The sequence below is a fragment of the Furipterus horrens genome, unplaced genomic scaffold (assembly GCF_987537825.1).
Source record: "Furipterus horrens unplaced genomic scaffold, mFurHor1.1.pri manual_scaffold_5, whole genome shotgun sequence".
Taxonomy (NCBI): domain Eukaryota; kingdom Metazoa; phylum Chordata; class Mammalia; order Chiroptera; family Furipteridae; genus Furipterus; species Furipterus horrens.
The window spans coordinates 12,458,374-12,473,541 of record NW_028327175.1 but is presented as its reverse complement, the minus strand read 5'-3'; the positions used below and the strand labels follow the sequence as shown (position 1 = coordinate 12,473,541).

General features: G+C 45.1%; 1 protein-coding gene across 1 annotated transcript in view; it reads right to left on the bottom strand.

The window, feature by feature from the left end:
• Positions 1 to 15,168, bottom strand: part of ADAMTS12 (ADAM metallopeptidase with thrombospondin type 1 motif 12) — a 230,028-nt gene that overhangs the window by 213,867 nt on the left and 993 nt on the right. Inside the window, exon 2 of the mRNA XM_090278891.1 lies at positions 4,505 to 4,866. Within this exon, the coding sequence (XP_090135017.1) occupies positions 4,505 to 4,866 (362 nt within the window). The remainder of the gene's footprint in view (positions 1 to 4,504; positions 4,867 to 15,168) is intronic.

Sequence of the window (15,168 nt, the reverse complement as noted above, 5' to 3'; positions counted from 1 at the left end):
CTCCCTTAACAGCTGAGGGTCATTCCTTCACCTGCACCCTGCCAGAACCACAGGGCAGGTCCCTAATTCAATATCCAGCAAAAGGAAGAAAATAATGCTGCTCTTCAAAGTCAGGTTCTTCAGGTCTCGCCCTCACTTCCCATCCATCATGCTGAGAACTCACAAAATAAACCCAATGAATGGAAAAGAAAGAGGAAAGATAAAAAGAGTGGAAGAGGGAAAAGCCTCACTCATGTTTATAAGCCTGTCACACAAAGCAGTAACGTGAGGGACAGACTCTCCCACCACCCAGAGGCCCTGCTCCAGTCTTGCATCTGAGTAAGCATGGGGTGAGGGTGAATTCTTCAGCCTGGGAGCAGCGTTTGGAGATCCACACAGAGCAGTTATTTCTCTCCCCTCCGTGAGGACTAGCAAACCCTGACACATAGGCATCCTACAACCCAAATGAGTGTTTCCTGCCAATGAGCCATGGACTTCCAGATGGGGGAGCAAGGCGAGAAGCCACGCTGGGAACGTTTTCCCACAGGGCTCTACAGCAGAGGTCATTCCTCAGACATACCACCCCAGGCTGCACCCTGAGTTCAAGAACAAGAGGGCAGAAACAGTTACATTCTTTGATTATATGGAAGAGGGACCAGAGGAACTTTCCATCTGGGCCAAGAACTGAGGGAGTCACGTGGTATAAGGCACATCTCTCTCCATAGAGGCGCCACCAAATGACACAAATTTCTAAATGTCACTAATCTCATGTGTCGCATTTACGCTGCAAAACACCATGAACACTTAATTCTTGCGTTTCTGAGAATCTGAACCTAACACAATCCAAAGAGTTAAAGTTACTGTAACAACATATGCTCTCCAAAATGGATACCTTGCTAGTTAAAAGCTGGAAAGCTATTCTAAAATTTCATAGTATCCTGTATCCTAAGAAAAGGAAGATTAAAGTTCTTTTTGGACCATATCTTCCATTTGTTCTGGTGACAAAAATGTAAATTTTCAGTTCAGTGTAAAGATGGCTACACAAGGAAACAAGGGTTTCCATCAAATATAGCTTTTGGATGTACATTCCAGCAGAAGAGTTTCACTGCAAATTTGGGTGTTTGTATGGGAGAAGCGTTTCTCCTCTACCCATATTTATAGAATCTAAGTCTGTATATAATTGTCTTCTGCAGAAGGACTCCTCCTTTGAGTTCAGCTCAAGGAGTTGTTCACTGGAGATCGGAAGCAAAGACCCAATGGTTTCAGGAAATAGACACAAACTTATTCTTCACTTTGAACCAAAGGAGAGATTGGAAGAGGGAATTGGTCATCTTGCTGCAGCTCAATGGAAAATGATCTGTTATTAATGCACACAGACACCCCACCTCTCCAACACTGGTATTTGAAACTGAGTACCTCAGACTTTGGGAAACATGCTGGCAGTGGATTTTGCATTCCCATGTAGTAGGTAGGGGCCTCCATGACTACTGTAGGAGCAAACATTTGTGCAGATTACAGGAAAGCAGGCAGGGGAGACAGATGAAATTCTACAAGATGCCTCCTTCAGACAGATGAATTTTTAAAAGGCAACCACTCTAGGCATACAAATTACAAAAAGGATACTCCACTTTGGGCTAAGGGATCATAAAGGGGGCCCTTTCCCACCTGGAGCCAGGACTTCAGGACTTGGTTCTGCTGGCAGACACCAGTCCAACCATTACCCTTTTGACTAGGATGGCCCTCGATGAGCATTGGTGGATTATGGCACATGAACAAATGAACTTGAAGCCAGCCAGTGTGCATGCTCACAGGGAAGAAAGGAACTCATTTGGCTTTTGGTGCCTCTCTTTCAATAACCAACTATTAATTGTCCCGTTATGTGTAAAAGGCTACAAAATAATCCCAGTGAATTGGCTCTGCTGGAAAAATCATTCAATGATTTGGATCTAAATTTTTTCCATCATCTTGGCTACTACCACCTAACTCCATTAGTTAATATTTGCTTCTTCATGCTCCTGAGTTTAGTAGGAATCTGAAATCTGAATCTGAAAATGCTCACATGGAGGTTCTCACTGCTCCCTGGAAAATGTCCTGTGAGAAATGCCAGCAGAGTGGGATGTATAATTTTTTCTTAAGAGGCAATATAATTGGGAAGAAGAGAGGACCAAGCTTCATGGACCTTTCAGTTCCACCAGTCAATCTACATGGGTCTCATGGGCAGAAGTGGAAGAGATCAACCATGTTCATGAATTGGAAGATTAAATAAAGCAAATGTTAGTCTCCCTCCCCACCAACTTAATATATAGGTTTATTGTAATTCCTGCAAAAATCCCAGTACTATTTTTGTAGTCATATTATTCTAAAAGTTATATGGAAAGGCAAAGGAACTAGAATTACTGACACAATTGTGAAAAAGAAGAATAAAATGGGAAGAATCAGTCTACCTGATTTCAGAACTGTTTGTATAGCTATAGTAATGAAGATTCTATTGGTGGAATAGAACATAAAATTCAGAAACAGGCTCAAAAAACTATGCCCAACTGATTTTGACAAGTGCAGAAACAATTCAAAGGATGGAAGGTAGCTTTTCTTTAAAAAAAAATGGTGCTGGTGCAATTGAACATCCACAGGCAAAAGGAAGGAAGGAACGAAGGAGGGAAGGAAAGAAGGAGCTTCTACTTAAGTATCATATCTTATACAAAAATTAACTCAAAATAGATCTTCAACTAAGTATAAAATGTAATCATAAGGAAGAGACAGGGGAAGGAAGGAAATGGGTGTGACACTAAAAGGCCAACATGCAGGATTGTGATGGAAATGTTGGGCATCTTGACTATATTAACATCAAAATCCTCGTTATATTATAGAGTAATTTTGCAAAATGTTACCATTGGTGGAGGATGGAGGGGGATAGGTAAAGGGTACATGGGTCTTCTCTGTTTTAGTTCTGACATATGAATTTACAACTATCTCAAATACAAAGTTTAACTTAAAACAAAAAGAATATCTCTTCCAAAATTGTAAGCCACAATTGAGCTCAAAACAAGACAGGAAGTCTCAGTGTGCCAAAAGGGAATGGAAAGGAGAAGGGAGTGGGAGCTGAGGCTGAAGAATGTCCCTGGAGAGAGCCAGGACCAGTTATTCAGATGTGGGATCAGGACTGAATTCCCCAGCAAGGGCTGGAATTGAGGCTGGGGTTTAGGATAGAGCCAAGAACCGTCTTTATTGTAATAAAGCATGACCTGAGAAAGACTGTCTCTGACTATGAACAGGAATTAAAAATACTTATTTACTGACTCAGGTACAGTCTAGGCAGTGGATACCTAAACCAAGCCCTTGGTGGAAGTGGGGTACCCCATAATGAGTCTGAACCTCAATGCTGTATCACACACACGTGTGGAGTCTAATGTTTTAGACTATCATCCAATACAAAAATCTAAACTGAAATACCACAAACTAACCTGGAACCAGTCTTGTAGGCCCCTGGCAACAGCAAATCCAAAGCCACCCACTGGGACTCTCACACGTCACAGCACCCACTGAGGATGAATTCCAAGTCTAACTGATTCACGAACACAGTTTCTCCATCAAAGAACTAAGAGTGGAACAAATCAACTAAACTGTTCAAAAGAAACAAATCCCATGCCTTCTAAATTATAAAAGTGTTGAGGGGAAAGGATTGATGAAAATGCTTGAGATGGACAGAGGGAGAGCTGCCAAGCTGGGGACACGGGCTAATTTAGTCTAACAAGAGCATGGGGACCAGAGCCCAGTGAAGGAAGTTGGTCATCCCACAACTTATCATGGGTGACCTTTCTTGGGTCTTCAGGTTGTAACCATCTGAGTCTGCTCCAAGGGAGATGAAATGAACTTCAAATTAGAGACAATTCCAAGAGAATGCAGCCTCCACCATTAGGATGACCACATCTGAAGCCAAAAATACACCAGCCCTGAGCCATAGGAATGAGAGGCAGATGCCCTGCTGCACAGGTCAGCGTTTCCTTCCTCAGAAAGCCTTTGTAGGTGCCGCCTCTGAGCTCCAAAATAATCCCAGCAGATCAGTTCTTCTGGAAAAATCATTCAATGATTTGGATCTAAATTTTTTCCATCATCTTGTCTATTGCCACATAATTTCATTAGTTAATATTTGTTTCTTTGTGCCCCTGAATTTAGCAGGAATCTGGAACCTGAGTCTCACTGCTCCCTGGGGCCATTTGACATTGAGAGGGTCCCATTTTATTCCTAAGACTGGGAGCAATTGAGAGCAGTGGTTCTCAACCCTGGCTGCAGGCTGCCATCACCCGCTGCTACTTTAGAGCCCCTTAGTTTCTGCACCCCTCAGATTGATCAACTTCCATTGTATGCACTTTCTCCTTAACCCATTTACAGGCCAGGACCCTGTACAGTGTAAGCGCTCAATTCACATGTGTTGAATGCATCTGTGCACCCATCAGCGGTGGGTATGCAGGTCAAGATGCGAGGGGTCTGGGGACAGAGGAGGGAGGTGTGGGAGCCAGGCACTCACCAGTCCATGGCAGGAACTGAGGGCTGCAGTCCCAACTCTGGTGCCTTGCTGCAGAACTGTGCCCCTGAGGTGGCAGGGTGGCCCGGAGGAAGCCACCATCTTTACATGGGAGAGGTTTCCATACCTTCTCTCCACAATGTAGCTCTTGGAGAGAAATCCCTGGTTGACGGTCAAGTTGAAAAACAGGTCCTTCTCCTCATGCGAAATTCTATAATACACCCGGTCCTCTGGGCCATCCGTGGCCCTCTTCTTCCTGTTGCTGGCGAAGGGGTGGTGCAAGCCATATGACAGAAAACGCCCGTGTGCATCTACGCGGGCAGGCGCCACCACGTGGTATTCTGGCAGGGCCTTGATGAAGTGCTCTGCAAAAAAAAGGAGACGCCGTAAAACAGAGGGCCCTGCTGAGTCTGCGGCAAGGCCTGTGCACTTGCTCCCGTTTGGAACTCAGATTTTAGGTTGGTGATGGCAAAACCCCACTGTTGACTGGACCTTTCGAGATCCCTCCCACCATACAAATACTGCCAATGTTAAATCCCTGGACAGCTGACCTGGTCTCCCTCTTGGATGACATGTGATCAACCATCAAAGCTGACACTAAGGCGCAGCTCTGGATGTCAGGTGATTTACCAGAGACGAATTAAGGTGAAAATTAATTCATGAAGAATACTCTGAGGAAGAAGGCCAGATCAGTATGATGAACAGGAACATTTCACGTCTAGAGTTCATTAATGCAAATCGTAGCTCTTCACTTTTCATTAAGGGGTTCAAACACCTCAGGGAACCCCTGTTCAGTCAGGTTGAAGAAAAAAGGCAAAAGCACAGCAAACCCATCATGTACACCCTGATGAACCTCACACCAAGAACAGCATAAGTGGTCCATAATGTAGCTTGAAGGAACTTGGGTGTTTCTTTTTAATTTTATAAAATATACGAAATAAAAGGGTAAGTGAATCTTTGAGGACCTGAGGCAGGGACACAAAATATAAAAATTGCCACTTCGCTACTGCCAACTCATGCTTACAACAGAAGGAACAATATTTTAAAGCTATAAAAGTCAATAAATTTATTAAAAATTTAAAATATATATCTTTGGCTTCTACAGGAGATTATAATTATACATGGTCTGTGCCCCTAGTGGCAGTTTAACATTTTAATTGAATAGGTATCACCAGAAAATTTAGCAAGGAAAAACAAAAGATGCATAGATTTCTACTCTTTAAACTAAAAATAAAAGACATGACCCATTCTGTACAAAGACAATATTAGCAGATGCGCCCCCTATTCGTCGTCGTCGTCGGCACCCGTCCGTCTCGAGAGACGATGGCGTAGCTTCCTGAGAGTCTATCTGCACCGCCGAGAATGGCTGTGCAGTCCGACTCCGGAGTGACAATCCCTGCCACACTTGTTACAGGTGAAGGCAGATGGCCGTTGTTGCTGCTGTTGACGCTGCTTCCGCCTCGATCTTTTCTGGGCCGCCTCCTCGTTGCGCGCAGCCTCCGCGCGTGACGTACCTTGCCTGACCGCGAGCCTCCAGGCTAGGCGGTCGTCTGCTTGAACTTCCCATGTGTTGAGATTGATGGAGCATTGTGTCATGTCCTTTTTGCAGATGTCTTTGAACCGCAGTTTTGGGCGCCCTGTCATCCTCTTGCCTTCTGCTAGCTCGCCGTAGAGGAGGTCTTTGGGGATACGGCCTGCATCCATTCTTTTGACATGGCCGAGCCACCTGAGGCGTCTCTCACTAAGAACTGCATGCAAACTGCTCATATTGGCTCGCTTCAGCACCTCGGTGTTGGGGACCTTATCCTGCCAGGCGACATGCAGGACGCGTCGCAGGCACCTCATGTGGAAGCTGTTGAGTTTCCTTTCGTGCCTTGCGTAGGTGGTCCACGTCTCGCTGCCATAGAGGAGAGTGCTGAGTACGCAGGCTTGGTAGATGCGCAGTCTGGTTTTCTCAGTGAGGCTGGAATTGTTCCACGCTCGCTGGTTCAGTCTGGCCATAACTGTGGCTGCCCTGGCGATTCTCTGGTTGACCTCCAAGTCGACTGACAGAGAATGTGTTTGTCACACACAGGCCATGGTGACACAAAAGCTCAAGCAGTCGCTGACCATTCTCATTGATTTTTTCTCTCCCAAAGTTTCCAAGGCAGGTGGGCCAGGCCATGTGGTCGGCTCCTACTCTTGCGTTGAAGTCTCCAAGGAGATAGAGAGCGTTACTTCTGGGAATCTTGGATAACGCTTCGTCCAGTGCATGGTAGAACTGTTCTTTCTCTTCGGTGGTGGCGCAGAGGGTTGGGGCATACGCGCTAAGAATGCTGACTGGGCCGAAAGTTGTTGACAATCGGAGGGTAAGTAATCTCTCTGTGCCTCCTGTGGGTGGCTCTATGGAGTTAAGAAGCGTGTTCTTCACAGCGAACCCAACACCGTGCTGTCTTGGTTGGTCCGGAGACTTCCCTTGCCAGTAGAAGGTGTAGTTGGTTTCTCTGATAGTTCCGTTGTCGGCCAACCGGGTCTCCTGTAGAGCCACAATGTCGATGTTTAGTCGTGCCAGTTCCCTATCGATGACAGCGGTTTTCCTGGCACCCTTGATCCACGGAAGGTCTGCAGTAAGTCCGGGGCACATGGTCCTGATGTTCCAGCTAGCGAGGCGAAGAGCCGGAGGCTTCTTTCTTGTTGTTTGCTTGGAATTAACTGGTGCGGGTGTTTTGTGGCCCACTTTTCGAGAGGCGCCTCTCTGATCCCCACGCACCCAGTGGGGCAGGCGAGCCATGGCGAGACGGTAGCTGTCCAGTGAGGTGCGATGACCTCTCCCACCGTCAGAGGAGACCCCTGGCGCTCGTTTCCTTCGCCAATTGGATGAGCTTATAACCGGTATCTGTCTCCTCCCGTGTTGAGTCGACATCTTGCGATGACGCTGGAGTGTCCTCTCAAGTGAAACTGAAGCTACAGAGCCTGGGCAGGGTGATATGGAGGGTCTGCTGTTGCCCATGCAGCAGACCCCCCCTCTCTTCGCAGCTGAAGGGTCCAAGGGAAAGACAAAGTCAATACAGCTTGGCTTCAGGTGCGCCGCAGGAGTTGCCGGTGTTGACTACAATGTCAAACCGCCTTAGGGACTCCGGCTCCGGATTTTCTGTTGGGGTTTACTCCCTTAGCCTTTCCCCTGAAGAGGTATGCCGCAAGGCAGCGGAGGTTTTTTGGAGTCAGAGTTTTCCTTCTCTGATTTTAGAGATGTCCTTCCTCTTTCCTCCTTTACAGTCTTGAGGGCAGCATTTACAGGTTAAAATAGAAAACTGGCAGTGTAACCTTCTAAGCAGATACTACCAATACCCTGCTTGGGTATACTCACCCAACAATAAACATCTCTTAAATGTCCTCCAAGTGCCATGCCTCGAATTAGTAAATGGCAGTGCAATGGCAGCCAAACATTTGGATCAGTTTCACTAAGTAAACCACCAACACAAGTAGGTTTTTAAAACAATAGAATAGTGTCTCATTTTATTAAAAATAATAACTATTTTTAAGCAACTTACCAGCAACACTGAATAAAAACCTGGCTGTGTTTCCCACTGTTTCAACTGCTCCTCAGCTGGCTTTAACACAGCAGTATCCTGACTGGTGGCCTGAGTTAAGACTTGAAGAACAACAGTGCTGGCACTATTGAGATCCATGGAAACCAATTGGCTCAGTCCGAATAGCCCGGCTCTCCAGCTTCCACTGTCCAACACGAAGTGGCGTCGGTTGGTCCCGCGCCCCACGCTTGCAAGTCCACGTGCCGCCGCCCACTGATGCCGAAAGCGGCTTCTAGGAACGCGCCATGTTCTGAGTTGCAGCTCTAAACGATGCGGACGCTAGAATATCGCGTCACAGACATCCACAGCAATAAAAAAGATCAAAATACTGATACACAAAACAACACAAATGAATCTCAAAAAGCATTATGCTAAGTGAAAGAAGCAAAGCATAAAAGTCTACATGAAGTTCTAGAAAATGCAAAATTATAGAGACAGAAAGTAGATCACTGGTTGCCTTGGGCTATGGGGCTAGAGGAAAGGATGATACAACAAGACACAGGATAATTTTTAGGGAGATGGAAATGCTTTAATCTTGATTCAATAGTAGTTATGCTACCGAAAAGCAATTTGGGGTCCTGCTGCCTGCCGCCACCCTCTAGGCAAAATTCCAGAAGCAAAGGTTTGGTGATAAAGAAAGTCTATCCAGTCACAGCTTCAATTACTTAAGCCTATCAATTAAGGCTAAACTCTAACACCTGGGCCCTGCTATCATTTCCCCCTGTTTTAATCACCTTATTTCTATAGGGCTAGTTACAAACTAAAACAGCATAAAATACAAAAACTACACAACTTTGGAAGAATGACAGGCTTCTGCCTCATAGCCTGTTCCCTCTAGAACACCCAAAGAATAAACCAGAGACCCTCTGCCAGGCCAGCCCAATCCTTTAGAAAAATAGGAAGCCCCACACTTTGTTCTTCCACAGAGACACGAACTTAACAATATACTGTCTAAAAACGCTTTAAGAGAACTCCAGAAACCAGTTAAAAAGTCATAATATCCCAGGAAATTGCAAAGCCAAAACCAGCTACATTAAAATGGTTAAAAAAATTATTTCACCCATGAGAGCCCCTCCCCTAAGCCAGCACAGAAACAACCTTAAAGAAATGAAGACCTAATAATTATGAGACAAAAATAAAACGACCATCTTAAATAAGTTCAATGAACTTCGAGAGAAAACAGACAACTAAGGAAAATCAGGAAAATGATGCATGAACAAAATGAAAATATCTTAAAAAACAGAACTTCAGGAATTGAAGAATATAATAATTCAATTAAAATATTCACTAGGAGGACTTCTGGCCAAGATGGAGGCATAGACAGACATGCGGCGTCTCCCCCCATAACTAAGAAGGAATACAATTACCTCAAAACTAGAAACAACCATAAGTTCCAGAAAATCAAAGTGCATGGAAGTCCAGCAAACAAAGATATAACCTGCAACCAGGACCACCCTATTCAGCTGCACGTTTACATACTACATAAAACACTTTTAACTTTGAAATAACTGTAGGCTGAGAAAAGGGAATCAAAGTTGCAAAGACACGACCTGAGTTCTGCACATCCCCTCACAGCGTCCTTACGTGCCCTTGGTAATCCGCCCCCTATTGGCCACCACCAAATTCACTGGAACAGTCAGTGTCTGTCTTTGTACCTTGACAGTCTCCTTTAACTAGAGATCAGGGAAAACCCAAGCATAATCCATGTGGAATTTAAATATAGATTTGATTTAAGCCTCTGGATGCTGAACTCGACTAAATAAGCTTCTTGTGAAAATCTTAAAAGAAATTGCCCGTTGAACAACGCAAAACAGGAACGCTCACTCAGTCCTTCCGCACACGAGAACACATACACTCACTCATATTTAGACCCCACCATCAATTCCTCGTTTCGATGTTTGAGAATAACAAGGAACCTAACTTTCAGGAAGTAATTATCACTCCGGAATACAAACTACTTAAAGCAAACCATTAACACTTAGTAAGAGAAACTAATCTTTTGATTAAGTAAGTAAATAGAAAAAAAAAAAACAGAAGTGGAAGGAAAGAAGGGAGGGAGGGAGGGAGGCGGAAAGAAGGAAAGAAGGAAGGGAGAGAGGAAGGGAGGGAGGTAGGAACGGAGAGAGGAAGGAAGGAGGGAGGGGGTAGGGGAAGAAAAGGAAATGGAAGGAAAGGAACGGGACGGAAGGAAGGAAGGAAGGAAGGAAGGAAGGAAGGAAGGAAGGAAGGAAGGAAGGGGAGAAGGGGACCTCAAGTCTGCTTGCTGCTGCGCAGCTGCCCTCACACATTCTAACTTGTAGCACTTTGCTCCTGTCACTTCCCCAGCTACCATGTCATTCACACCCTATCAATATCCTGTTTCTTACTGTCCATGCTTCAAAGTCCCAACCCCAGCCCTCCCTCTTCCTCCTCCTAATATCTCTGGTTGAAGTTCTCTCTGCACCTCGGAACCTACCTCCAATCCTTACTTTCCATAGCTCCCAGAATAGCCTCATTTCCACATGCCTTCTGTTTTTTAGACTATTTATCCCCATGCCCTTTGGAGGCCAGAGTCTTGCACATCACAGCATGGAAGGAGCAGTGAACACGTTTGTAGTGGGTTAGTTAAAAGAACAGGACTTGATAGAGTGCAATGATAAAAGACCGTTTTCTCCCAGACAACTGCCTGCAAACACAATTTGTAAAGAGGTTCACCTCCACCTTAAATGAGCTCCAAGTCTCACTCTTAGGTTCTAACAAATTGTCTCAACTTTTTGGTGCAAAATGTCTAGACCCACTGCTTCCAACCACAGCAGTTAGGAGCCACAGACCACAGAGTGACATGGGCAGATCTTCAGAACAAGGCTCAATGAAAAATACAAAGCAGAACACCTTAATACAGAGCCATTTCCATTCATGGAAAATACGCTCTCACCAAAACAATACTACACAGTTTGCCAGGACATATGCACACAAAAAGTCCACGTGGAACCCATTAAAATGGTTTTCTATGAGGAAGAATGAAAGTTGGGGATGGGGACAAAATGCATAAATAAATAAAACAGTAAAGGGGTTTTGCATAAATTATTGATGCTACTATGCCAAGAATTAAGAATCAAATTGACTCAGGCCTCTATACCGCCCACTCCCCAAGGAACAGCTGGGCCTCTGCAGGATCAAAGCTTGCAAGTTCAGACTTCAGGCATGAACGGCAGGTTGGATGAGGGAGACGCAGTCGGCTTCTTTTAGTAATTCTCTTAGTAATTTCTCTTCTCTTCTGCTACTTGTGGTGATGCATCCGGCTCCCCCAGGGTTAGAGCAGTTGCGGGAAGTCAGAGGCAGGAAAAGTCTTACTCTACTGAATATCCGTACAGTGGTCCCCAACTCTCGTGTGTGGCCACTATCCAAGTACCGACTCCCTCTCTCAAGACCAGATCTTATGTCCCTTAGAGGGCCTGTCTCTGAAGATGCAACTCAAAGAGTTCAGCATGAATTTTGAAGGTATACATGAAAGATTAAATCACCTATTCCCCAAAGAATACAAGAGCAAACAAATTTATAGTTTTTGACTAAGCTGCTGTTAATCTAACGATTTTTTTTAAAGAGCTGCCATAAGGTGGATGTATAATCATACAATGATAACGATTACCGTAGCCATTTAATGAGCACTTGCTCTGAGCCAGTTACCATATGTCTCTCTTTAGTCAATACTCACAACAACCCCATTTCATAGATAAAGAAACTGAGTCCAAGGGAGGGTGCTTCCTATTTCAAAGTCATGTTCTTGCCACTGTACTTCAGGTACATATGCAGTTGCACGTGGCAGAGAACACAACAGAGTAGAGGTAATAGCGCTGCCCCTGACGATGACGCTCTAACAAGCAAAGAACTGCTTGACTTCTTTAAGAGGCCTCAGTCTACTCAGCAGTAAATGGAGATAATAACTGCCTCTTTATTGGGCAGAGTAATGGGATATAAGACTGGCTTTGCCTCTTTATGTTATTGCAAAGGAGGCTGCTAAGCCATGTCAGCTCACAGGCATGGATGGAGAGAGGAGGCCATGTGTGAAGTGTGGTTAATGGTAGTGACCCCACTACAGCTGCCTCATGTATATCCTGGGCACAATAACAGTATCTACCTCCTAGGGCGGTGTGAGGATCCCATGTATTAATATAGGTAATAGATTCAGAACAGTGCCTGACAAATAGCCCTCACTAGGTCTTGTTGGTATTGAAGGCAGAAACTTGACTAGCAGCGATCTCTGTGGCCGTAAATACATGTAACCTCCAGAAAAGTGAGGGAAGAAGCCCCCACTCACCTGGGGTTCCTCCCAGCAGGCATTTCATTTGGAAGATTAGGTAGTTATCACCTTGGCCAACAGAAAGCAGAGTCCAGAAGGAATATGACAGGGAGAGAGAAATAAGATGTCAGGAAATAATAATAGCTTCTAACTTTTACCATTTCTATGGTCAGGCACAGCATTAAAATTACACCAACTTTGTCTTGTCTAATGCTCAGAGTTCTCAGGGGTAGAAGTTAACAGTATCCTTTGTCTTAGCCTCAACTCCTACCTCTATAAAAAAATAATAATAAAGAGGAGTGAGCACTTATGCTGGGCAACATGACCCCAGAGCCCACCCTTCTGAGCTAAGCCCCGGAGCACTGGACGTCCAGGCTGAGGGGAGGCTGGGACATACTGGAATGACATCACAGTCTACTCTGGGGTTTGTGAAAATAAATCATAAGCCTTGAATACTTTGATTTGCCTTGTTTAAAATTCAATTTGAAACCACAAATTCTTCATGAGTACAAGCACTTTTGAAAATACAAAATACCAAGTGATCTTTTACCCTCTGTTTCAAAAGAAAAGCGAGAGGTGAGAGAAAATTCACCCACCAGTTTTTTATAAATCTTAGGTTAAATCTACGATTATTCTTCATGTTTATTTCTATGTTAGAGAGCAATCGTATTTCTAAGACTCCTTACGGAAAAGGGCAATGAAATTCCTATAATGGAAGCTTATCTTCATAATCACCTTCCACAGATTGTTGCAATCTTTCAACTGTATTTTTATTATAGAAAACTATGTGTGTGAAAATGTTGTGGAAAATCATGTTGGTCCCCTCAAAGTTAAAAAGTAAGTCACAGGAGGTTGGATTTGTTCCCCAATCCCATGATAACCAACCTGCAAAGCATAACTGCTCATTATTATTAACACACACAAAATATCAAAATTGTGAAGTCTCTTCTTACATTAAGAAAATACCCAAAATCATCTTCTCTTTGCAGAACTTTTTTTTTTTTGCAAATGGCATAAAAGCATGATGAAAACATTTGTGTTGACACATGGTGACACTTCCAGCATCCCTGCACCAGTCTGTGTAGCCCAGAGCGCATCGCCAACATGGGATCGAGTGCCGGCCCTGTTGGTTTCATGGAGCTGTCAGGAGCAAAGGAGGTCACAGAAGTGACCTGTGACTTGTAAACAGTCCAGGGAATAACACACCTGCAGGACAGAGGCGGCTGTAGGAGAAAGGCAGCGTGTTGTGAGCAAGAGGAATGTTTCCTATTGTGCTGACCCTTGTTGGGAATGCTGCAGAAGTCACTGCACAGATGAGCAATGTGGGAAGTACAGCGATCAGAGCTTGTTTGCCAAATCTGCCTGGTTGCTGTCCCAAAAAGGATTGGGTTTATCTTCCATACTCCTTCCTCAGTCTAAAATCCTGACTTTGCCCAACCCTTAGACCTAGAAGGGGCCTTAATGGCTACCTAGGTTCTGAATGTGTTCCCAACGGTGGGACTTTTTCACCCCTCTGGTGAAGTGGCAGTTGGTAGGTGTTCTAGAAATACATGTTGACTAACAGAATGACCACCTAGGCCGCCCAGTCCTCATCTGTGAAAATAAGAAGAATGGGAGGGGTGAGATCTAAAGTAACTTGTAAGTTGAAATGTTCGGAATTTGGGTGAACTTCAAAACTGTTGTCAGCGTTCCAGTGGAAGTCTCGGGAAACTGGCTAATGTTGAAGCAGCAGGCAGGTCACTTGGAAGCAAAACCCAGGTCATCCTATTCCCAGAAAGCCTCAAAATTTTCTTCTTTGAGTAGTTTGCTCTCGCAACTTAGTCCTGGATCGAGGACACACATCTTGGTGAAAAGGCTTTTAAAGTCTGAAATTATTTTTAAAACCTATAATAGCTGTGCAATGCTAATAAGCTCAGCTCAGAGTATGTCATAGCTCTTTTTCAATGTCAAACACTCTCAGTGCATAACCCTAAAGGTGACCATGGGCAAGAACAATCTCCCGCCTTCCAGAGAAGGGAAACAAGGCCCTGGGCCCTCTGCTCCACACTAAGCTGAATGCTCTTACAGAGAAGATGTGGAGCAGGCAGAGCTAAAAACCAACCCAGGAGAATGTGTGTCTTTGAACCGAGCCATCTCCAGATTCCCTGGGAAGTACTTGCAGGCTTTGTTTGTGCCGCCACAGAAGAGAGACTTTTCACAAAGGGGCCGTTTTTCAAAGAACAACAAACGCTGCTATTTTAAACTTGGGGGCAGGAGATGGTATCTGGACCGTTTACACAAGCCAGTGCTGGCGGACTGACATCCCACCCCAGTGCTGCCGGCTCCAGCTTCCAAGGAAAGCAAAGGCTCTGGCTTCTGATGGCTCTTCAAGTCTCAGCAGAGGAGCTCTCCAGCAGGTCTGAGCTCTGCCATGCAGGCACGAACCCCTGTGTAGAGATCCTCAAACGGATGGGTTGGTGATGTCTACCACCCAAGTGGCCTTGAGGATCAAAGGGGGTCCGAAAGCCATGCCAGCTTCCCAAGACTGGAGCCCAGTCAGCAGATATAGGACTTAATGAACGCTAACCCAGCACTCTGCTCCACGTATGTGTGCGCATGCACGCGTGTGTGCGGGTGTGCGTTGCCCCTATTACTGCTATTGGGCCATGCTGCTTCATTGTAAGGGGCCAGCCTCTGGAGTCAAGCTACCTGGGTTCGAAGCCTCACTCCCCCACTAGCGAGGTCCATCACCTCTTCCCACTTCAGCTGCCTCGTCTGTGAAATAGAGGCAGTCACCACGGTCCCTGCACCCAGGAGGCAGTGGGTGGTCAGTGGGCAGT